Here is a 26,032-nt window from a genome sequence, read left to right as displayed (position 1 = left end):
TGTCACTGATCGCTCGAGTGGGTAACTGTGCAGAGTGATGAGGAAGCCTGTACGGAACATACTTCATTAATAAAGCTCCATTAATTTGTCAGCCTCCATGCCTCCCAGTATCAATCATGGACAACACTTTCCATTTCCTGCTTTATAGCTATTTCTGGGATGTTACTGATACAAAATATCTATTGGATTCATCTGCCATCTCCTTGTTTTCTGTCATCAATTAACCAGACTCACTTTCAATAGGAATAATGCTCATTTTGTTAACTTTTTTTTATATATTTATGAAAACGCTTACTGTTTCTTATATTTCTGGTTAGCTTTCTCTCATATGTCTCCCCCCAACCCCCCAAAATACTTCTTTAGTCACTCTTTGCTGTTGCTTTTATTTTGTCCAATTTTCTGATCAGACACCTGTTTTTGCACAGTCATATGCTTTTTCTTTAAGTCTGACACTATCTTAAAATTTGTTAGTTAACCATAGATTGTAGATCTGTCCCATACACTTTTTCTTCTTCATTGGAATGCATCTATTCTGTGCATTCTGAAACATCCTCTTAAGTCATAGCCACTGCATCTCTACTAACTTATCCTTAACTTAATTTGCTAATTCACTTTAGCCAGTTCAGCTTTCATGCCCTCATAAATAACCTTATTAAGTTTAAAAACATAGTCTCAGACCCATTCCTCTATCTCTCAACCCGAATGTACATTTCAATCATATTACAGTTGCTGCATCCTATGGGTGCTTTCACTACAACAGCATTAATTACTTTCATTGCACTGCACAGTACCAGCTCCAGCATAGCCTGTTCCCTGGTTGGCTCCAGAAAATACTGTTCTAAGAAACTATCCCAAAAACATTCAATTAAGCCCTCATCTATGCTACATTTGCCCACCTGACTTTTCCAGTCTGTGTGTAAATTACAATCTCACATGATTATTGACACGCTTTCTGGCAAATTCCTTTCCTTATTTCTTCGTTAATGCTACATCTCACTATGTGGTTACTGTTAAGGGGCCTGTACATGACTCCCACAAGTGACTCCTTGTCTTCAGCATTTCTCATCTCCACCCAAAATGTTTCTATATCCTAGTGTCCTGAATTTAGGTCATCCTTCTTTATTGTACTATTAACTAACAGAGCCACCGCTCCACCTTTTCCTCACTTGCTAGATATCCAGTACCCTTCAATACTGACCTCCCAATCCATGATCTCCTGCAGCCATGACTCTGCAATGTTTATCAAAATCATTCTTATTTCTATGCGCACATCAGACCTCCACTTGCCTGGATAACTACAGCTCCAACAGCACTCAAGAAACTAGATGTCATCCAAGACAAAGTAGCCTGTTTCAGTGACCTCTTTCTCTACAAACCCCCAAAGTGGCAGCAGCATGCACCTTCTACAAAGTGCACTGCAACAACACACCAAGGCTCCTTCAGCAGTAGTTCATAAACCAGTGATCTCTATCAACTAGAACGACAATGGCAGCTGGTATATTGGGAGCACTATACCTGCAAGTTACCCTCCCCACATAACATCCTGACTTGGAACCATAATACTGTTGCTTCATTGTCACTGGGTTACAATCCTAGAACTCTCTAACAGCACTATGGATGTACTTGCAGCAATTCAAAAAAGCAAATCGGCACCACCTTACCAAGAATAAGTAGAGATGGGCAATAACACTAGCCTAACCAGTGACATGCGTATCCCATGAAAGAATATAAAAAATAAGTGGAAAATCATGTATCAATCATACCTGTCAAATGAAATTATTTGTATTGTTATAGGATAAGAGACTGTTAAGTAGAAGCATAAATATTATTTTGATGGTATTAAGCAGACAAACGGCTTACATAGCTGCATGGCATTTCTTTGTTCATTGTTGTAATTTTAAGTGTACGGGTTTTGTATGGTGAGACACTTGGACATTAGGAAAAAGATCAAACTGCCAAATAGCTTTTGAATGTGAGTTTGGAGGAGAATGGAAATAATCACCTGGACAGAAAAAGTAAAAAATGATTAAGTACTAAGAAGTATGAACAAACAAAGGAATTTGCGGTATGTAAATAGGAAAAGGCAGAGAGACTGAGCAGGGCACATCTCAACAGGAAATGAACTAATAAGAGATGTTATGGAGGGAAGAATTCAATGAACATGAGGAGGAAGGAAGGAAGAGAATATTAACATTAGAACGTTTGAAAATTGAACGAGGTTACTTAAAACTGATAAGACTGGCACAGGACGGAGAGCTATGGAGAAGACTACGAGCCAGGGATCTGCCTTAGGGCACGAGGATTAAGAAGCGTATAGTGTAACTCATTTACAGTAAACAGGCTAATGCCTGCGTTCTAGTAGCAAACTGTCATCTGAAAATTTTAATTGCCCATCTGCTAAACCTGGCAGCTAGGCTACTTTGATTACTCTGAACCCACATTATATCACAAATGGAACAAAGGAATCAATTTATAGTTCAACATGACTTTCACAACATTGTTTTTGAATGCAAGATTAGGAGATGATAATTATGCTCAACTTTGCTTGAAACTAAGATTGCATGCAAGAGGTATTAGTTCCAGCTATAGATGTTAAACAGATTATAATTAAGATCTTTTGAAACTTGAGCATTTACAATTATAAATATTCAAATTATGCACAATTGTTTACAGGACAATTTACCTCAGTTTAGATAATACGGACTAGACCAAGTGATTTAGTTTTTCTAAAGCAAGACCAAAGTAATGTGCTACAAGATACATATTTCTCACCTCATTCATTTTGCCATCATCTGGGGCTTGGGCATCCTTTGTTTGCTTGATGTTCTCCACCATTTTTCTTATAAAAGCATGGCTATTATTTTCATTTTTTGTCATTAAAACTTCCAACATGAACCACAGACACCTTATCAAATAAAATTAGAAGAATCCTTAGCTACATTAAAAAAAATCAAACACAAGGCCCCCAAGATGAAGGAGGATGCTATAAATGGCATTTTCTACTGTATGAAACTCTACTTAAAAATACTAATTACTAACTACTTAATGTTCCACGGTCAAATTTCAGCAGTTTATTGTTACTTACTCTTTGATGTCACGCAGTTGCTCAATATCCTGTGTTTTGGTAAAATCCGGATCATGCGCAAGTAAGTGAACAGTGTATGGAACTACATATTCTGGTAATAGAGACAACAGCTTCTCTGAAGAAAATAAAAAAATAGATTTAACATTTTTTAAAAATTCAAAGTGCTGGATACATGCGTGCCAAGCTAGAAAATGGGCCAAAACTGATCAATTTAAAAATAGTCCTGAATATAGGCCATATGCTCACAAAAGCAAGGAGTCATAAGTAGAGTTGTATTATTACTTAAACTTAAGAGACACTCAACATTTAACCATTTATTAGAGGAGGTAAACATTACAAATAAAATGTCTATTTCATATCAGGAGATAAGACAAGCATATTAACAAGTGGTTGCCATTCAGCCCCTGAAGCCTGCTCCGGTATTTAATTAGATCATGGCTGCATCTCAACAATTTACCTTTGCTTCATGTCCATGGCTAACAAAAATCTGACTCTCGGCAGCTCAACTGATGTAGCGTTCATCAGTGTTCCAGGTTTTGACTACCCCATATGAAAAATTGCTTTCTGATTTTGTTCCCCAGTAGTCTAGATCTAATTTAAGATTATTTCCCTTGTCTTTGATTCCTTCACCAGAATAAAAAGTTTCTTTGTCTCTGTCACTTCAAGTCCTTTTAACATTTTAAACAACTCTACAGATAAGCCCTCAATTTTCTGCGCTCAAAGCAATTAAAAAAAGACATATTTTCAAGAGGGTATACGGGCAAGTGCTTAAGAAATTTTTTTTTTTAGTGCATTTTTATAATAACTTTAGTTTTGGAAATAATTTATGTTAGAAGGTAGACAAAGTTATGCAAAAAGTAGGCAAAAGCATGCAACAAAAGGAGATAAAAGTTTATCCCTGAGTGTGCTGGGCAAAGCAGTCAATGTAAGCAAATGAATGGGTGGGTTGGTGTAACAACTCTTAAAGAGGAAGTGAAGGCACCATGTCAAGCTGCTTAGGCATCCAAGATGAAGTACAGAGGGTCGGTGCTGACCTGTTCAAAGAAATTTGCGTTTGGAATGCCTGTTCATGGTCAGCCACAAATTACTGCTGGGCAAGATAGAGATCAGGGTTCAAAATACTGGAGAGGAGAAATGTGAAAGTGGTGTGGCCAGGTGAAGTAGGCAGCAAATCAGGATCTAAGAAGTAGGTTGAAGTCCAAAGAAACAAGCAAGAATCAAATGCAAGGGAAGCCTGAGTTAGATAGCACAACAAAGATTTGGCAAAACTGACAAGAGACTGACGGAGGAGAAATTTTCAATCAGCTTGATGATCAAGAGGCAATGTTAGCATCAAGTTCACTTGCTGATGTGGTGTGAAAGTAAAGAAACTGAAGCAAATACTTGTTAGCGGAACAGAATGGGCCACACTTAATGAGGAATCTCTGTTGCAAGATCTCCGCTCCAACTAAAAGCATCAAGTCGTCTAAGAAACTATATGGCTACCATGAAAGAGAGATTGAGACAATTATACATTGTTTTAGCAATAGTGAGTGTCGAGGGAATGAGCTGTCACATCTTTAAACCCCTTGGGCAAATGTGGGATAAATATGCTTTATTTAAACCACTCAATAAAGCTTGCTGCTGAAATTATTTGAATTGTGACAATCATTCTGAGGGAAGAAAATGTTCACACCTCATATACAAAGCACATGGCTCACAGGCAATAAGAAAGCACAATACATTCTATTCTTGATAAATGAAGATGCTAAATAGCTCTCTCTTGTGAAGATGCAGGTGTGGCATGCACAGTAAACAACAACCATATATTTATATAGCATTTTAAAGCACTAAAACATCCCAAGACACTTCACAGGAGAGCTCTCAAAGTTTGACACCGGAGTACAGGAGGAGATATTAGGACAGGTGACCAAAAGCTCAGGCCGAAGTAGGTGTTGAAGAATTTCTTCAAGGAGTCTGGTAGAGAGGTGGAGAGTTTAGAGAAAGATTTCCAGGGCTTTAGGTCTAGGCAGCTGAAGGCACAGCTGTCAGTAGATCTGACATTACATGTATATTGCTGGATGCATCAAAAAACTGTCTAATATATTGGTCTATAATTTGTGGAAAATATTCCAGGATCACTTACTGCAAAATGTTAATACTAACCATGAGCCATTGGGTTCTGTTTGATATACTCCCTCCGTATACTTATATTTTTAAGGAGACACTGTCTCGCGTGAGCCCTTCGCTCTTTCACAGGGTCCTTGGCACAGAGTGAAAACACTGCCATGTACTCCAATGGAAGCAGCAATTTCCCGAGGGCCTTGTGGAGTTTCAGAGCAAATATCTGCCTCACCTGGTAACACTCATCCTTCAACAACAAAATTACAAAATAAGCAAACATTGTACTGGACAATTTCAGTGTAAAGTACTATTTTTGTATTTAATAAAATGCAGAAGAAAGCAAAAACAATGTGAGCAACTGAAAATTCAGTATGATGTTTCCTTAATCATTAGATAGTTTGAATTAAAAAAAATTCAATTTCAATACTTGTTTAGTATACAAAGCAGAATAATAGATTCTATTAAAGCAAGTGCATGTTTGCATCATTAACCCAATTAATTATGGACATTCTATTGGCAAGCCAGAATTTATTTCACTTTCACTTGTTAACTTCATGGGCAAAAGGAAGTTATACTAAACTCCATTTACCAGGCATAGGGACAGCACAGTGGCACAGCGTCAGGGGTCGGGGTTTGAATTCCGACTTGAGTCACTGTCTATGTGGAGATTGCACATTCTCCCCAAGTCTGCGGAGGTTTTCTTCTGGTGCGCTGGTTTCCTCCCACAGTCCGAAAGACATGCTGGTTAGGTGCATTGGCCATGCTAAATTCTCCCTCAGTGTACCCGAACAGGTGCCAGAGTGTGGCGACTTGGGGATTTTTTTTTTACAGTAACCTCATTGCACAATTACTACTTGTGACACTAATAATAAAGACTAAAAAAATTAGTTTTGGCAATAGTCTCCTGATCTTGTTTTGAACACTGCTATTACTATTATTCTTTTTGATGACAAAAAAGTCCATTCCATCAAAACTGATCAATATTAACATAATAATTTTCAGGATTTCATAACTCAAATTACAGAACTAATTACTGGGGGGCACGGTAGCACAGTGGTTAGCAGTGCTGTGTCACAGCATCAGGGATCAGAGTTCGATACCCCTCTGTGTGGAGTTTGCACATTTTCCCTATGTCTGCATGTGTTTCCTCCAGGTGCTCTGGTTTCCCCCCACAATCTGAAAGATGTGCTGGTTAGGTGCATTGACCTGAACAGGCACCAGACAGTGGTGACTAGGAGAATTTCACAGTAACAAGGCTTACTTGTGACTAATGAATAAACTCTTAAACGTTACTTTAACTACTCCACATCAGTTTCATTTTTACAATTATAACTGACTATTCATTATTATAAGACCTCAAAAAAGCCCTCAACCCCACCATCCTTGCAATTTACCATCCCATCACCAACCTCCCTCTCCTCTCCCAAATCTTGAATATGATATTGCCTGCCAAATCCATTCCCAACTTTCCAAGAACTCCATGTTTGAATCCCTCCAGTCGGGTTTCTGTCCCTGCCACTGCCATAGCATTGAAACAATTCCTACCAGAATCACAAATGTCACTGAAAAAAAGATAAACTTTTCCTCCTTGTCTTTCTCTGTTTGTAGCCTTAGACGGCTTAGATGTCATTATTCAAGAAGGGAATTAGGGGAAAACCAGGAAATTACAGGTCACTCAAGTCTAACTTCAGTGGCAGGAAAACTATTGAAAAAAATTCTGAGGTACAGAATTTATTGCCTCTTGGGGAGCAAGCATTAATCATGGATGTGATTGCAATGGAAGGGATGCAGAGGAGATTCACCAGGACTGTGCCTAGGATGGAAAATTTAATTTATTAAGAGAGGTTGGAGACGCCTGTGCTATTCGCATTGGAGCAAAGAGTAGGGGGCAATCTGATCGAGGTGTACAAGATTATGACGGTATGGACAAAGAGGCAGCTGTTGAAGAGTCAGTCACAAGGGGACATAGATTCAAGGTGAGGGCAGGAGGTTTAGGGAGGATGTTAAGAAAAAGATTCCCTCCCAGATTGAACATGCTCTCTGGAAAGGTGGTAGAGTTCTTGGAAAGGTGAGCTGCCTCACATCCTGTAAAAGTACTAGGTTAAGCACTTGGCAAGTCATAACATTCAAGGCAATGGGGCAACTGCTGGTAAATAGGATTAGGTGGGAGGTCAGGTGTTTCTTGCGCGTCGGTGCAGACTCGATGTGCCAAGGGGCCTTTTCTGCACTATGATTCTACAATTCTGACATCATCTGAGAACAGTGGCAGTTTTCATTGTACAAGGATTACACCCAGCTCTATCTCACTCCCACCTCTCTGGACTCTGCTGTTTCTAGGTTATCAGACTACTCATCAGACATCCAGTACTGGATGAGCAAAAATTTCTTCCAGTTAAATACTGGGAAGATATTGGCCATTGTTTTCAGTCTCCACTCTAAAACCATCCTTGTTCCTGGCAGCAGTCTGAGATTAAGCCAATCTGCTTGCAACCATATCGTCACACTTGATCCTGAAACGAACTTCCACTCTTATATCTGCACTATCTCTAAACCACCTATTTTCACCTCCACAGCATCTTCTGACTTTGCTCCTGCCTCAGCTCATATGTCTTCATTGCCTCAAGACTTGACTCTTCCAATGTACTCCTATCAAATCTTCCGTATTCTATTCACTGTGAATGTGAAGTCATCAAATATTCTGCTGCCCATGTCTTTTCCTACTAAATCTAAGTAATGTTCCTCTTTCTCCCGTGTTCACTGACTTATACTGGTTCCCTGTCAAGCCGCATCATAGATCATCATGGAACATCTAGAATTCAAAATTTTCATTTGTGTTTTCAAATCCATCCTTGGTCTCATTCCTCCCTACCTGCATAATTGCCTCCAACTCTGCAACCCTGCAGAATATCTGCATTTCTCAACTTATGGCTGCTTTTACACCTCTGATGTTAATTGCTCTGTCACTGGTGGCCATGCCTTCAGTTACCTATACCCTATGCTCTTTACGTCTCTCTGCCTCCTTTAAGATACTCCTCAGAACCTACCTCTTTAACCAAGCTCTTGATCGTCTAAACTAATATCTCATGTGGTCTGGTGTCATATTTCATTTTATAATGTTCCTTTGAAGATCCCGGAACAATTCATTACATGACTGTCACTAAAGAAAGGCTGTTGGAGAAACCTCTTTTTTAAAGAACTAAATCTTTTGAAAAATTGAATCTGACTTCCTGAGCAGACATTCTTCTCATTAATTCTTAAAAAGACGATCCAAATCTATTAAAAGATCTATTCATACAATTCAAAAATCATTCAACGAAGTTCAAAATGTAAGACTGAATTGTATAAATGTCCCATTGGCTATTTTCTTCATCTTTTTGGTTGATGACTTTCTAGCCAGAGATCTATATTGCCATCATATAGAAATATTTAATATGTTGAAGCACAGGACCACTACATAAGGAATGAAAAGAAAACGGTACTTACATTAATAACAAGTGCACAGAGCTGGAACTGCTCTGGGGTGATAATCTCATGATAACAAGGTTCTTGTGCAAGTTTTAGAATGGCACATCCTGCAGCCAACCGTAATCGAGACATATCAGATATACTGCAAGACAGGAAAAACAAGGTCAACTATTCATAGCAAAGTTCCACACACAATATTTATAAATTATAAAAACAATTCTCAAATGGAATAGTGACAACTTGCAAGAAACTAATATCAAAAAGTGCAAACTAGAAAAATGAATTACTTACTTGATAATCTTTCTTTTTCAAATAAAATAGCTCCTACACACATGGATATATGTGCATGCTACATGTCTGAACATTTCAAAGAGGAAATCAGATCTTTCAATCCTCTTTTTATTCCTCAGATAATGTTGATAAATGATTAATAACAGAACCTTAATTTACTTCTGACAAATACCTTTTTTTCAGGAGAAGCAAAGTATATACGTGGAAGAGACATTTTATTTGAAAAGTCATAGCAAATCAAGTAGTCTAATTTATTTCCATCATTTTCATTTTTTTCACACATGTGCTAGCAACCTTAGCCAAAGAGCAGTTCCTGCAAAAAGGAAACATCAAATTTCTGCAGAGGCCAGAGGCAATGATAGCTGGCAGTAAAATTATTCCAAAATGTACAGATCACACTGAAGACTACTTTGTGTGCACTGGTGGTAAAGTGAACACTCCTGTCCAGGAACCCTAGATTATCCAAGTGGAATTATCAAGGACAGTGATGTCAGTTACAATATAAAAGCAGATTCATATTTGTAGAAACTTTGCTAATTTCCTCTCAGACGTAGTCAAGCATTAAGTCAATTTGTAATAGAATTCAAGAAGGAACCATTATCTGTGGAGTCCAAATCTTCTCTAAGTACCAACAGTGGGTTCACTAGACTTCCATCTGTATGGGGTTACGATCTGCTCAGTGGTAGGGGCAGAAAGAAGAAAATAATTAAAACTGTAGGTCATTTAAGATAACATCTGAAAATTAGTTACTGAAGCATGGATTGTTCAACTTGACGTCCATCTCAGTCTGACTGTTAGTTCTCTCAGTAGATTGTTGGGTCAAGAATCATTCTAAACCATCATTCTACTACAAGCTCTCGGTTAATACTTCCAAGCCACAATCAATGTTGGAGATACTATTTTCCAATTTAAAACTGCATTTCCACCTGCTGATTTAAGTGGATAATAAATATAGCATGACACTATATGAAGGTGAGAATGCTTCCCAGTTTGCTAGCTCCTTTATCCAACTATACTATGAACAACTTTATTGCTTCTTCATCACACATTTGCTTTTGGGGCCTAAGCCTATCCTCAAAATACCTGCAATATTTGTTTATAATGAGAATAGTTACTGCATTTCAGAAGTATTAGTTTGAATGGAAAAAATAGATGTAATTAGGTATTACTGAAATGCAAGTTCATTCTCAGAGTAATGAGAAGGCTGCTCTTCTAAAGCATGAATATCTGTAGATAAGTATACTTGTTTTGCAACTAAATTTAAGTCCTCTATCAAACCAAGAAAAACTGAAGGAACATCTAAGAATCATTCTGACCTGAAGAAAAGCTCAAGAAGTGAAGGAGCAGATGAAAACCACCAGAGAAATGCTCCAAAGAAAGGCTTGGAAGCTAAAGGCAAAAACTAAATTCCTCACTGCAAATGACTCCACTGAATCCTATGCTAGTCCAGGTTAAATACAGTTTTCAGGGTTAACAGACCTAACAGGAGTGAGCTAAAAATTGAAAATTTCCCCACAATAAAAAATTATTAAAGAAGTTAAATACTGCAGTGGTCAGAAATTGCCATTTAACTGGAATATGAGAAAACAATTTCCCGAATCTGCGCCAGCACAATTACAGCTGAACTCACTTCTAACAAAGAAGAAAATTGCTGATTAAAAATTAATCTCCATTTGAAAACCCAGCAAAAGCAGGGAAGACTGTAATCAGCTAATCCAAGCAGCCATTACTGCAAATAATTAAACACCAAGATTACAAATGTCATTACTTCAGCAGCCCGCCAAAATTGTCAAGTATTGGAAAACTCTTTGTGAAGGCATATGACAAGATCTTCATCAACCTGTTAAAGTTGAGCCTGCAATTTAATATTTTTTTTACCATAGCTCAGAAATCCACTTTTTCAGACCAATTTGGATCAATCACAAAACTGGGGACTTTTCTGATCTATGGTCAGAAATATACCACAGATATATTTATATCTATGAATACAAGATATAGATATATTTTATAAATGCTTCTTTGCAATGAGTTTTCTCACATCTGACAGTTTTAAAGGCATTCACAATCTCCATGTTTAATTTTTTTCAATATGGCTTTCTTACAAATGTGGCTGTTTCAGGTCTGGATAAAAAGACAAACAAGTTAACACACTGCTTTATTCAGTAGGCCCGATAGTCAATGATACAATAGCTAGACAAGAATCCAACAAATCACAATTTGATGAAGTTTTAAATCATGCGACATTATTTTAACCTTGGAAACACAAAATACTTGAAAGGGCTAAACTTAATAAACGCAGCCAGGAGAATCTGTTGAGTCTTTCACTAATGGCCTATACAGAATGGCTGAAAACTGTGATTACTGTCACGTGAATTCTGAACTTATTATTAGGAATAGAATAGCTGTAGGAGTGGTAAACAACACACTCTCCAACATGCTTCATGTGAAGGAAGATCTAACTCTCAAGAAAGACATCCAAACAGTCAAACAATTTGTAATATGTTTACAGCACAGTTCCACATTAAGGGGAGAAAGTATCGTGGTACAAAGTAAACCCACTGTCCAGTTAGTGAAACACCACATGAACAGGACACTCCAGGCCATGGGAAACAATACATATCTGACTAGAACAGCAACAATGCCGGGCCTCTGAAGCAAAGTGCTCCCACAGGCATGATTAATTCCAGACATTGCCAGACATTTCTGGCAAATTCAGCCTAACCATATAGGACATTTTGGGAAGCCACATAAAGCCAAAACATCAAAATACAAACAAGATCCCAAGAGTATTCACAAGGTCAAGACAACACGCAAAGAGGACAGACAACCATGCTTGCTGGGTGAGATTAAAGATCCTGGATTTTCATTCTGAAATGTGGACATCTTGCTCAATGGCCATCTAACAGGGGCCAATGTTACAGACTTATTTGACAGAGAACCTTGGCAATAACCCAATGGTTGCTGCCGACCATAATGCACCTGTACCCAGCAGGAAGAATCAAATATCTGGTGGAAGTTGACACTTGGCTATAAAGGTAAACGAATCTGAAAAACTGTTCATGGACCATTCACTACTCAGCCAAACAGCCTGCATCAAATTTAATGTTTTACAAAAAAAAAATGAATGAGGTCAATCGATAAGGTTCGGCTCCAAGTATAAAATGGAGCTCCTGAAACTCTTTGCGGGATTGGGGGCAACTGAAGAATGCATACAAGATCACACTGAGGGAGGACACTAAACCCATGTGCCTGCTCTTGCCATGAAAGATTCTCTAACCCCTCATGAAGCTTGTGAAGCAAGTCAAGCTGGGTGAGATGACAAAGATGGGGGTCGCCTCCCCAATCACACTGTGTTCCAGGCTGATCCCAGTCTCTAAACTGAATGGTCCCTCCAGATTTGAGTCGAGTTAGCACAGCTCAATAAAGATGTAGCTGGAGAAGTACACCAGTAGACAAAAGCCTGACTAAACTCTTCATGAGCACAGTGTTTTCAAAACGCAATGCCAGCAGCAGGGTTCGGTAACTTTCATAACATAGAAACATAGAAGCAGGAGTAGGCCATTTGGCCATTCCTGGCCACTTTGCCATTCATTTTGATCATGGCTGATCATCAAAATAAGTAACCCTCGATCCATCATAGAATCCTTGCTGTGCAGAAGGAGGCCATTCAGCTGATTGAGTCCACACCAACCGCAATCCCACACAGGCCCTATTCCTGTAACCCCACATATTTACCCTGCCAAACTGACTGACACTAGGAGCAACTTAATATGGCCAATCAACCTAACCTGCACACCTTTGGACTGTGGGAGGAAGCCAGAGCACCCAGAGGAAATGGGTGCAGACATGGGTAGAATGTGCAAACTCCACACAGACAGTGACCTGAAGCTGGAACTGAATCCAGAACCCTGCTGTTGAGAGGCAGCAGTGCTAACCACTGTGCCATCCTAAAAGATCCCTTTAGCCTCAATAGCTATATCTAATTTCTTCTTGAAATCACAAAATGTTTTCACCTCAATTACTTTGTGGTACTGAATTCCACAGATTCATCACTCTGAGTGAAGAAATTACTCATCTCAATCCTAAAAGGTTTAACCCTTATCCTCAAACTATGAGCCCTAGTTCTGCCAACATTCTTTCTGAATCCATCCTGTCTCATCCTGTTAGAATTTTATAAGTTTCTATGAGAACCCCTCTCACTCTTCTAAACTCCAATTAATATAATTCTAGCTGACTTAGTCTCTCCTTATATGACACTGTAAAGTGGACAAGTGACTTGACAGACTGGTCATCCCAGGAATCAGCCTAATAAACCTTTGCTGTATTCCCTTTACAGCAAGGACATATTTCTTCAGATAAGGACGCCAAGACTGCATACAGTCCAGGCGTGGTCTCACCAACACACTGCGCATTTGCAGCAAAACATCCCTATTCCTACTCAAATATTCCTGCTATGAAAGCTAACATTCCATTTGCTTTCTTTACTGCCTGATGTACCTGTGCATTTGCCTCCAGAGACTGATGCACGAGGACACCAAAGTCTCGATGAGTATCTACCTCTTTCAATTTAAACTCATTCAAATAATCTACCTTCCTATTGCTACTGAGTTGGATAATCTCACACTTGTCCACATTATACTGCATCTGCCATTCCCACTCACTCAGCCAAATCACGTTGAAGCATCTCTGCATCTTCCTCACAGCTCACTCTCCCAACCAACTTTGTATCATCTACAAATTTCAAGATAATACATTTAGTTCCATCTTCCACATCATCAACATATAATGTGAGCAGTTGGGGCCCCAGCACAGATCCCTGCGGTGCCCCACTTGTCAATGCCTGCCAATCAGAAGGCAGCTCATTTATGCCAAATCTTTGCTTCCTATCTGCTAATCAGCTTTCTATCCATCTCAAGACATTACTTGCCATGCACTTTACACATTACATAGTAGTCTGCTACATGAGACCTTGTCGAAAGCCTTCTGAAAGTCTAAACAGACTAAAATCAGCTACATCCAGTTCTCCTTGGTCCACTCTACTAGTTACATCTTCAAAGAATTCCAACAGATTCATCAAACATCATTTCCCCTTTGTAAAACCATGCTGATTTTGTCTGATTATACCACTGTTTTCCAAATGCTGTGTTACAAAATCATTGATAACAGACTCAAGCAACTTCCCCAGTATTGATGTTAGGCTCACTGGTTTATACAACACTGAGTCCAGGTTGCTAACCACATTCATCACCCAATTTGGCAGATTCTGCTTCAATCACCATGGCATTGAAAATATTTCAACATATAATATGCAAGGCTAATAAATACTGAACTACCTCAGGCTACAAATACCTTAAGCCCAACCATACTACGTCAAACACCTTACAATAGTTTCCACTTGTGGGGAAGACCTGACCCAAGGGTCATAAATATAAGAAAGCCACTACCACAATGAATACAATTTCTAGATAAAGTTATTTACCCAGTGAGGGGTTAGAATGTGGAACTTATTGTCACAAAGAGTTGCTGAGGTTAATAGCATTGGTGCATTTCAGAAGAGGCTGGATAAACACATGAGGAAGAAAGGAACAGAGGATATCGATGAGGTTAGGAAAATAGGGTGGGAGGAGCTTTGTCTGAAGCATTAGAACCAGTACGAACCCGTTGGACCGAATGCGATTTTTTCCTGTGCACTAAACACGACGTAAACTAACAAATTTAACAACCCACAATCAGGCATTCATGAATTGGAGTGAAGAGCTAATGTGGTTCCACTGTTTAAGATGTGTTGTAGAGATAAGCCAGGGAACTACAGACTAGTGAAAACTATTAGAGAAACTTCCGAAGGACAGCATCTATCTCCACTTGGAAAGGCAAGGCTTGATCAGGGATTGTCAGAGGGAGGTCATGCCTAACAAATTTGATTGAACTTTGAGGATGCAACCAGGTGTGTAGATGAGGGTGCAGTTGATGTGGATTTCAGCAAAGCCTTTGACAAGATCCCAGATGGGATACAAGGTAATTTCATAAAGTGGATTCAAAATTGGCTCAGTTGTAGAAGACAGATGGTGATGACAGAAGTTTGCTTCAGGTGACTGGAAGCCAATGGCGTACCACAGGGATCTGTGTTGGACCCCCTATTATTCATTATTTGTATAAACAAATTGATGACTATGTGGTGGGTAGGATTAGTAACTTTGTGGATGACAAAAAGATTGACCCGGTGTGTAACAGTGAGGCTGAGTGTCTTAGGCTACAAGAAGATATAGAAGGAATGGTCAAATGCGCAGATAAGAAGCATTATGGAATTTAACTCTGAAAAGTGTGAGGTGATACACTTTGGAAGGAGTAATTTGACAAGGAAATATTCAATGAATGGCAGGACACTAGAAAGTTCTGTGCAACAAAGAGACCTTGGTATTTTGTCCACAGATCTCTGAAGGCATAAGGGCATGTTGGTAGAGTGATGAAAACGGTATACAGGACACTTGCCTTGATCAGTTAAGGTTTAGATTACAAAAGCAGGGAAGTCATGTTGGAGATGTATAGAACTTTGGTGAGGCTACAACTAGAGTATTGTGCACAGTTCTGGTCACCACACTAATGAAGGACGTGATTGCACTGGTGTAGAGGAGATTCACCAGGATGCTACCTGGGATGGAATATTTAAGCTACAAAGAGAGGTTGGATAAGCTTGTGTTGCTTTCATTGAAGTGAAGAAAACTGAGGGGTGACTTGATCGAGGTGTACAAGATTATGAGAGACGTGGACAGAGTGGATAATGTGCAGCTATTTCCCTTAGTTGAGGACTCAGTCACAAGGGGACACAGGTCCATGGTGAGGAAAAACTTTTTACCCAGAGGGTGGTGACGGTCTGGAATGTGCTGCCTGGGAGGGTGATAAAGGTGGGTTGCCTCACATCCTTTAAAAAGTACTTGGATGAGCACTTGTCACATCATAACTTTCAAGAACCAAATGCTGGTAGATGTCATTAGATGGGAGTTCAGTGTTTCTTGTGTGTTGGTTCAGACTCAATGGGCCGAAGGGCCTGTTCTGCACTATATGATTCTAAGAATTGTATGCCATCACAATCTAACTTCATGACTCAAGATCATAGAATCCTTACAGTGCTGAAGGAGACCATTTAGCCCATCAATTCTGCACCAACCACAATCCCATCCAGGCCCTATCCCCATAATCCCAAGCATTTACCAGAGCTACCTGACACTAAGGAGCAATTTAGCATGGCCAATCCACCTAACCTGCACATCTTTGGACTGTGGGAGGAAACCGGAGCATCCGGAGGAAACCCACGCAGACACGGAGAATGCACAAACTCCACACAGATGGTGACCCGAGGTCAAAATTGAACCCAGGTCCCCAAGGCTGCGAGGCAGCAGTGCTAACCACTATGCCATCATGCTGCCCCAAATCCTCTGAAATTGGTTGATCAAGCCTGGTTCAAGGTGCTTATTAGGGATTTAAATGTGTAGAAAGACATGCTGGGAGCAACACAAGACAACAGCTTAGACTGAGATACTGACCTTGAGAATTAAGCAAGGTAAGGATTACCTAACTGTAATACAGTATTAATTACTGACAGAACAAGCATGTCAACAATGCAACACTCTCCAACCTTCAGAGAGGTGGAGGACAATTATGGCAAAATTAAACTTTGTGAATATAGTTGCCTCCAACTAGGGAGAAGCACAGCACAAGTGTAAGAGAGGTGTTTGTAAGTATGCTAACAAAACTGCTCAGCTGCACTTTGAAGTCCCAATTAGCATAAATGCCAGTGTCCAGCCAATTTCGTTCAACTCTCAGGTAAACTCTCATTTACCTGAAGATGTGAAATACTGCCTACGTATATCTGCAAACTGCAGGGATATCTAACCTAGTCACAGTATGCATGTTTAATGAAAATTTGGCTTTCATCAAAGATGTGCAGGTTAGGTTGATTAGTGTCAGGGAGATTAGCAGGATAAATATTTGGGGTTAGGGCTTGGGTGAGATTGCTGTCGGTGCAGAGTCAATCGACTGAATGGTACTTCTGTATGTAGGGATTCTATGATTCTTATCGGAAGACCCAATCTAAAGTACTGCATTCTATTTTGAGCGTGCCACACCTCAGGAAAGATATGATGGCCTTGAGGGACATACAACACTGAATGATACCAAGGGTGAAAGGTTAATGCAGAAAAGTTGCATAAACCCAGCTGTCTTCCCTCAAGTTTAGATAACTGAGGGAAGGTTATTCAAAATGATTAAGGGATTCAATGGTCAGACAAGAGTAACCTACAATGGAAAAATCCGAAACAGGACAGGGAATCTTAATCAAAAACAAAAAATACTGGAAAAACTCAGTAGATCTGACATGTGTGGAGAAAGAATAGAGCCAACATTTCAAGTCTGGATTCTAGCAGTCAGGGGTACTCTCAGGAGTAAGATTTTAATCCTAGGAAATCTCTTGGAAAGAATCTTGATTAATTCCATTTCATTATTGTCAAAATTTGTGCCGAAAGAAGCTAATGCCTGAATGATAACAAAATTCTAAAAGAATTTAGCAAATCTGGCAGCATCTGTGAAGAGAGAAATGGGTTTTACGTTTTGAGGTCAATAAGACTCGTTGGAACTGAAGGCAGGCAGAGATGTGGTGGGTTTAATGCTGTGGAAGGAGGTGGTGGTTCAGGTGGAACAAAAACATTAGAGGATGGGGAGATTAAATGATAGAGACATCATGTAACAAAAGGCAAACCGAGTGATAATGGTAAAGAAACAAAGTATTGATCCAGAGTAGGTGATAATAGCAGAATAAAGTTCAGCTTTGAAAACAAAAAAAACAAAGACTAATGGCAAAATAAAGACTGGCACATGGTGGAAAGAATAGAGTTCATGGTCTGAAGTAGTCGAACTCAATGTTGAGCTAAAAAGGCATAAAGTGTTTAACCAGAAGGAAGGGCTGTTCCTCTAGCTTGTTTTGGGCTTCATTGGAACATTTCCAAGGCCAAAGACAGAAATGTGAGCATGAGAGCAAGATGGTGAATTGAAATGTCATGCAACCAGAAAGCTTGCGGACTAAGTGGTGTTCTGCATAGTAATCACTCGGTCTGCATTGGTCTCCCTAATATCTGAGTGAAAGGGAGGGATGAAGAAAAACTAAAATTCAACTCACGCATAGCTCTGAAATGGAGTAATGCAAATTAATACATCTCTTTCAGAAAATAGAGACTTGCATGCCAAGTTCAAAATTTTGAGGCACAAGCTAGAAAATGCCAATTCCCAAGTACGAATCAGTTCTTTAGAAAACGACAACATTCTGGAGGAGCTTCAATAGTCCACATTCTTCATGCAGTGATCTATAGATAATTTGATCTCCAATGCTGCACAGGTGCACAGCGATGTTGTCATTCATTTAGAAGTGTTTAAAACATTGATAATAACATGCATTTCAGAAATCAGTGGCACATGTGAAAAATCGCTCATGCACCAAGGTCCGATCATGTGCATGTTGCTTAGAAGGATCTCTGGCACATCTTGAATCTATGCCAGCAGCAACTTAGAGAGTTTAAACTCTGAAATTCCCTTCCTAAATATCTCCGGTCCCTCTTTCCTCCCAAAAGACGATCCTTGAAACCTATCTCTTTCGTGACCATTTGTAATACATCCTTTGCTGTCTTGCTATCCAAGTTTGCTTTATATCACTCTGGTAGAGTACCTTGGAATGTTTCATTATATTGGGGGCGCTACATAAATGTAACATGGTATTAATAGTTGATTCATATTTCTACTAAAACACTCAGCACTAAAATATTAATACCTTTGCAGCAGCAGATTGTGGTTTTACATTAATGATAGTACAAAATAATGAACATGTACATTAAAAATTAAAAACGATTTGGCAAAAGGATCATGATTTCTTAAACAAACCTAGCAACCTTTCTTCTGATGAATATGAATAGAAGATAACGACTGTGCATGTTAACAGAGAAGTCAGAATTTATCCATGATAAGCTCTTTTTATACAATTGGTAATGAAACAGAACTAAGTGTACTACTTGTGTGTAGAGGTTGAGCAATGAAAAATTCTGCTATCCTTTGTTTAATGATACGCTATCTGTGACAAAGCAAAATTATCCCTTCCTAAGGCTGCCCTATTTCCACCTCCATAACACTGCCTGATTGCCTCAGCTCATTTGCTGTTGAAACCCTCATGCACACCTTTGTCCTCTCTAGACTTGACTATTCCAATGAACTTTTAGCTGGTTACCCATTTGTCAATACCTGCAAAACTGAGATTGTCCAAAGCTTGGTGCAAGTAAAGGTACAGGCAACAGAACACTGTTTACCCATTACCCTTGTGCAAGCTAACCAATATATTGTCGAGCAAATCTTAATTTTAAGATTCTAAACCTTGTTTTCAAATTCCTCCATGATCCTGCCCCTTCCCTATCTGTAATATTTTTCAGCCCACAAGTGCCCTCTTTCATCAACTGAAATATCTATGCTCATATAATTCTGTTTTTTTTGGGCATTTCTGGATGTTTTAACTGGTCCAAGATTGGTGGCCATGCCTTCAGCTGCCTAGGTGCCAAGCTCTGGAATTCCCCCTCCAAACCTTTCCACATGTCTACTGCTCTTTCCTCTTTTAAGTTAAATTTTTGCTTTATAATATTTCTGTGAAGAGCATTAGGTGCTAACTAATTACAAATTGCTATTCTTGTGTTCTCAACTTTCTTCATTTAATTACTTGCAGTGAATCATAGAACTTAATAACATTCTATTAAATACAAAGTTCATCATTCTGTACAAGGGAAAAACTGAAACAATTCTGAGCAAAATTACCTTATTTTTTTCTGTTCAGTTAAGTCACCTTCACTGACCAGCATAGCTGATAGCAGCCGAAGTGTGGAATTTGCAGATTTGGATTGGTTGTTCTTCATCCCTAACAACCACCGTACCAATAACTTGATGGCCTGAACCTAATAAAAAAATGTTGAAATTACTGCCTTACGTATATACAGGATTTTATTTTTGAAAGAACAATCTTGCAAAGATAGATTTTTTTTGTGATCAACACTGATTATTGAAAATAGTATTTTCGGACTGATCTTTTTATTGTCATGCATGAAGGTGCAGACATACACATCTTGACAATATTCAACTTTCCAACTGATTATCTAATAATAGGTAGCATGGCTTTAATTTATTTTTGTTTCAGCCTACAGTACCTTAGCAAGCACTTCTGGAGAGACTTCTTCATTCGGTGTCCACAATTTACCATTTTTCCCTCCAGGAAACTAGAGAAATTAAATATTAGCAATTTTTTGTAAATAGAGGAATTAATAAAAAAATACACTTCCAATAAATAAAGACTCTGCCAGCTGATTGTATAATTACCATGGGTTATATTCATATCCCTGAAAAAGACAAAGTACAAGTAGCCCTAACATAGCAACTGCATTACAGCATGCACTTCCAAAGATGCCAATGCATGGTGGGGTATGTTTCCAGATGGCCAGTATTGTGTTGTTCATCCAACACCTATACGTCATTACAATGGGACCTGACTGTGACCCTCCAGGATATCCTTTTTTTTCAGCACTGTAAGCTTCTCCGTAATCAATACTGTCATTATCTGCATTTTTTCCTTTCCTTATCTTTCCTTAACATCCAGAAATATTCAGTAGCCAGACCTCCGTTATCATCCTGACTTCATATTCCCAGGTGGCGATTTGCACCCACACCTCATTAACCTTATTTGCTACGCTTCGAGTTTACATATGTGCAATGTAAACCTGAGGTTGTGGGAACAGATTTAATCCTTGGCTTGAATGGTCTAGGAGAATACTAACAAATTAAATTTACTATCCACTCCTGATCTACCAATGTCTCAGTAATGTTATTTTTTCCATTGCTTTTGTAGTTATCCCAGCATGATTTTGGAGTAATACCATGACATACCACCATAGTGAGGTCAGAATTTGCATACAGATGAAGAGTCTGTAAATTTTTCAAATTTACAATGGGATAATAACTCAGTGGAAGTTGATACAACAAGCAGAGATTTACTGATAGTACTATTTATTAATTTTTTGAATTTTCAAACAATTCCTAGCACACTTCTTAAGCAGTTTATCATAATAGGCCTGCCAGCAATTTTCTTTAGTCTTTCATGGTTACATTTCACTGGCAAGGACAGAATTTATCACCCATCTCTAACTGCCCTCCTCAACGAGAGTGGCATTAGGAGAATGGCTCCTTCTTACAGCCTGCAATGACAATGGGTCAAAATGCCTCCTTCTGTGTGTAACCATTCTTTAATTCTATGAAGTTCGTAAAAAGTCTGGCAAATCTTTCTAACCAAAGCAAATTGAGTAACATGAAGGGCCCTGAACAAAGTTAATACAGTGTAATGGCAGAAAGTCTGTGGTTTGGTGGATCTATGAACAAGATAAAATCAATCATTCTGAATAAGCCAATTTCAATAGAAACACACAGGATGAAGAAAGCACTTCTGAATTATTTTGAACATTTTTAACTCAACATGACAAGCTGAGGGTTTTCACAGATTCACATAATTTAAATGTCAGCGATTTAAGTGCAAGAACAAAATGAAGTCTGTGATCATCATATATATTAAATACACTTATATTTCACCAATACCATAAAAATCTAGAAAACCAAATTCATTAATTTAACCTACCCTGTCATTCATAAGTAAATCTTTAACAATAAAATTTGCAACCACCGACTTCATTGGAGATGCAAACTGATCTGGTGCCAACATCGCAATGTGTCCTAAGGAGACAAGTGGCGTTACCAACTGTTCTGGGGTGTCAGCATTTAGACTTTTGCTTAGTGGCTGGAAAAAAACAAAAGATGTATATACACAGAATTTACAAAATGGTAAATGTCAGAAATCAACAATCTCAACATGCCATTTAAAATGCTGCACTTGCCCTTAGTTTTAAATGCTCAATATTGCCACAAAGATTCATACACTAATTTGAGCAGCCCAGATCTTAACTGAGACCAAAATTATTTCCATTAAAAGACTACTGACATTTTCAAATAACTTACAGATTCAGACTGGAGAGAGCTTTTTTGCTTCTTATAAAAACTATTGATCAATTTAACAGGAAATATTTAAGACCGACATATGCCTAAACCCCAGCTTTGATTTTTCAAAATATCTGTCTCATGATTGTTCATATCAATTGCTCATGAAGATGTGATTGATAAGCAAAATGATCAGATAAATTATGTCTTAGTCTTGGCGAACTAACGACCATCAACTTGCATGAACCTCACCCACAGAATCAGCACAAACACTAGGATAAAAATATATTACTGCAGAGGCTGGAATCTGAAACAAAAACAGAAAATGCTGGAAAATCTCAGCAGGTCTGACAGCATTTGTGGAGAGAGAGATAGAAAACAGAGTTAAAGTTTTGAGTCTGGATAGGTCTGACGAAAAGTCATCCAGACCCAAAACATTAGCTGTGTACACACTCCACAGATGTTGTCAGGCCTGCTGAGATTGTCCTGCATTTTTCTGTTTTTGTTGCAGCACAAGCCCTGTTCCAGGGAAGACTTGGGTTAAACAAAGACAGTCTCATTACACCAACTTTCTTCTTCATCTTCCTCACTGCAATACTGCACCTCACCTTCAGCAAAATACAAATAAATATGGAGATAATCTATAGAACAGATGAAGTACTACTCCATCTTCAATCCAAAACTGAAATCAGCCCAACCCATCATATAGCTTCAGTTTGCAGATGATGCTTGTGTGTGCCTCATTCAGAAAAAGAGCTCCAGGTCATTGTCTCCTCCAGGAGCCACTACCCTTTTCCTTTTACATGGACCACCATATTGTTATCAGAAGCTTTCGTGGACCACAAGCTGTTATAAATTTTTTGTTTTAAACAGAGCCTATGGCTGACAGGGGTCAAACTTATACATCAAAGCATATTAAAAACACAGCTATTTCGAATAGTTTATGATGCATACACACAAATACACTGCACTCATCACAGTAAATTTACCTGCACATTTTCAGCACATGCATATTTTCACAGAATAGTAACAGATTATATTTCACAAGGATGCTTGTGATGCAAACTACATTGTGAATAATAATGCAACATTCATTATGATACATATGAGGTACACGTAATTGTACTTTTTTCCCCCCATGGGCCAACTACAGTGACCACAAGTTGGGAACTACTGGTCTATCCTTCTCTGAAGCACATGAGAAAGTGGGCCTTTCACTGAACCTGTTTTCACAGCACAACACTTCGCCCATCAATGAGGATCAACAGCAAAAACCTGGAAAATGAGGACCATTTTCCATATCTTGGGAGCCTCTTTTGGGTTAAGCTGGACAAAAGATGATGAAATTCATCACTGTCCCCAGCTGAGCCGTTAGCTGCCTGAGGAAAAGAGTATTTGAGGATCAGGATCTCAAACCCGAGACCAGGGTCCTGGTTTATCAGGCAGCAGTGATCTCCAGGTTCCAAAATGTTTCAGAGACTTAGACAACCTACAATAGGCACCTCAAAGCACTGGAGAAGCAGCAGCAGTGATACCTATGCCTTCAGGAGATCCTCCAAATCAATTGGCAAGAAAGGCAGTCCAATAGCAGCATCCTCTCCCATGCCACTTGCCCAGCATCGAGACACTAGTCACACATTATCGACTGCACTGGGCAGGCAATGCAGTCCTTGGCACCAGATGCCCAGGGCAGCTAAAACGCTTTTAGGATATTCCTAAAGCATCCCTAAAGAGGTCAAACATCCCTACTGACTCAAGGGAACCCATGCCTTGTGACTATCTGAAAATGAGACGGCACACTCGGGAAGACGCTGAATATATCAAGAGACTTTGTTCGGAATGTGCTGAGTGAAGTCAAGGAATTGGAGGGAGCACTTATACCTCCAAACAACCCAACTACACAACTCTTCAAGCACCACCTGCTCCTCATGAGGAAGGGTCTGCAGGTATAGCTTTGGATTTGGCAGCCATCTCAGAACCCACTGAATTGGAGTGGAAGCAAGTCATCCTTGATTCCAAGGGACTGCCTAAGATTAATCGACAGTAATCACCCTGTTGCACTTTCAACACAATGTTCTATCAAACAATATGCTTCAAGATGTTTGCTCTTGTCTGATCAGCCACTAATTTATATACTGTTTCAGCAAGGAATAAATCATAATCAACAAAAAAAGAGTTCAGATACCTCAAAGATCTGTGCCAATTGCACTTCTTTGTTTGTAAAGATGGCATGAATGCAGTGCACAGCTTGCTTAGCCTGGCGAGGGGTACCTCTCTTTGCTTTCTGATGCAGGATGGGAATGAGTGTGCTGCAACAAGAATAATCAATTGCTTTATTGATTAATAACATTTTCTAAGGCGACTATCTGGACTGCAAATTTCTAATTTTACATTTTAATTTTCTTTACTGCTATCACTTCCCAGCAATGTTAAGTTTATATAAATCCATACTGGTCTACCTCATTCTTTCAACACTATTCAGATTTTTTATACAGAAGTGAAAAAGCTGTCAGAGAAAAGATGATTGAATATGAAACTCAAATCATAGGACGATACAGCACAGAGGCAGGTCATTTGTGACAAAACTATCTCTTTGCAAGAGCTAATCATTAAGTCCCATTCTCTTGTTCTTTCCCAAGAGCCCTGTTCATCGGATTTGTTTTTGAAAATTACTAAATGTAGAATCTCATTTTACCTCTGGCTTTTTTGCGAATTATCTAACTTTGTTTTCCTTGGTTAATGACTCCTCTTCTAGTAGAAAATATTTCCCCCAGCAAAACATTTTGAATATCTCACTTAAAATCTTCAACTTCTCTGCTCTCACGAGAGCAACCCCTTCAAATCTCTTCATATAACCGAAGACCCACACCATGATAATGTTCCAGTAAATCCCACCTGAACTATCAAAAAAGCCTGATATCCTCCCTAAGATGACTCAACTTGTACAGTGCTCAACAAAAAATTGTTTGTGCATACGACTTTGCTACTCTCTTCTTATTCCCCCCTTTAAAATTGGACAGTTTCGTTTATATTGACTCTACTCATTCTTAACAAAACACATAACTTCACAAGTACATAAGAGAAATAAACTTAGTTATACTGAGAAACGAAGATCAGATATCAAAAGGAGGAAGAATGATTATGATGACAGTCTGAGGGTCATCATGGCAATATGATGGAAGGGGGTAGCTTTACTTGCTGGAACATAGCAACAGAAGTGAGTTTCTTAGCCCTTTGAATTTGGTTTGGCATTCAATAAGACCAAGATGTTCTAACACTATATCCGAATTTGCCTCACTTCCTTAATACCTTTGGCCAACAAAAATCTATTAATCTCAGTTTTAAAATTAACAATTGATTGCACCACTTGCCATTTGTAGACAAGAATTCCAAACTTCAACCATTCTTTGCGTGAAGAGTGTTTCCTAATTTCTCTCCTGAAAGGCCCAGCTCTTTAAGATTATGCCCTCTCTTTCTAGACTCCCAAATTACCAGTTGGGCCGAAGGGTCTGTTTCCGTGCCGTAGATTCTATGAATCTATGATCATCAAAACAGTTCTTCACATCTACCCCATCTACCATAATTTTTGTTTTGAAAATTTTAATCAAATCACGTCTCAACTTTTTAAATTCTGGGGAACCCAGCCTTCTCCTTATAGCTTAACCCCTGGGGGCTAGCCCAGTATATCCAATTGACTGTTATTCAAGGCTACTCTAAACATGTTGACTTTATCAATCGAAGCAAACTGTCAACTTTCAATTAGGAATACATAGCTAACGTGATCACTTCAACTGCCCCTTTAACCTCAGATAACAATTCTGATTGTTAGGAATACTTCAACAGTTCATTAGAAGATTAGAATGTTGAGTTTCTGTTCTCTCTCACTATTGGTGCTTACGATATTAATATATTCAGTAATATCTTATATATTCAATGTTGCACACGATACCAATGTTTATGGGAGAATCAGCACTATAGAGGATGCTCAATTACTGCTAGCAGATCTAGATGTACCGTGAGATTGAACTGCGA

At 38.9% G+C, this 26,032-nt stretch overlaps 1 protein-coding gene across 4 annotated transcripts in view; it reads right to left on the bottom strand.

Annotated features, from left to right (window-relative positions):
- Nucleotides 1–26,032, bottom strand: part of pds5a (PDS5 cohesin associated factor A) — a 219,673-nt gene that overhangs the window by 33,055 nt on the left and 160,586 nt on the right. For all 4 annotated transcript variants that reach the window (XM_080188570.1, XM_080188561.1, XM_080188579.1 and 1 more), the window contains exons 20-27: nucleotides 24,186–24,309; nucleotides 21,645–21,803; nucleotides 20,170–20,238; nucleotides 19,784–19,920; nucleotides 8,672–8,795; nucleotides 5,231–5,435; nucleotides 3,086–3,200; nucleotides 2,773–2,905 (exon numbers count right to left, since the gene is read on the bottom strand). In XM_080188570.1, the coding sequence (XP_080044696.1) occupies nucleotides 2,773–2,905; nucleotides 3,086–3,200; nucleotides 5,231–5,435; nucleotides 8,672–8,795; nucleotides 19,784–19,920; nucleotides 20,170–20,238; nucleotides 21,645–21,803; nucleotides 24,186–24,309 (1,066 nt within the window). The remainder of the gene's footprint in view (nucleotides 1–2,772; nucleotides 2,906–3,085; nucleotides 3,201–5,230; nucleotides 5,436–8,671; nucleotides 8,796–19,783; nucleotides 19,921–20,169; nucleotides 20,239–21,644; nucleotides 21,804–24,185; nucleotides 24,310–26,032) is intronic.

This window comes from Carcharhinus amblyrhynchos, chromosome 1 (assembly GCF_965287045.1).
Source record: "Carcharhinus amblyrhynchos chromosome 1, sCarAmb.v2.hapA, whole genome shotgun sequence".
Classification (NCBI taxonomy): domain Eukaryota; kingdom Metazoa; phylum Chordata; class Chondrichthyes; order Carcharhiniformes; family Carcharhinidae; genus Carcharhinus; species Carcharhinus amblyrhynchos.
This window is presented reverse-complemented; position numbering and strand designations above follow the sequence as displayed.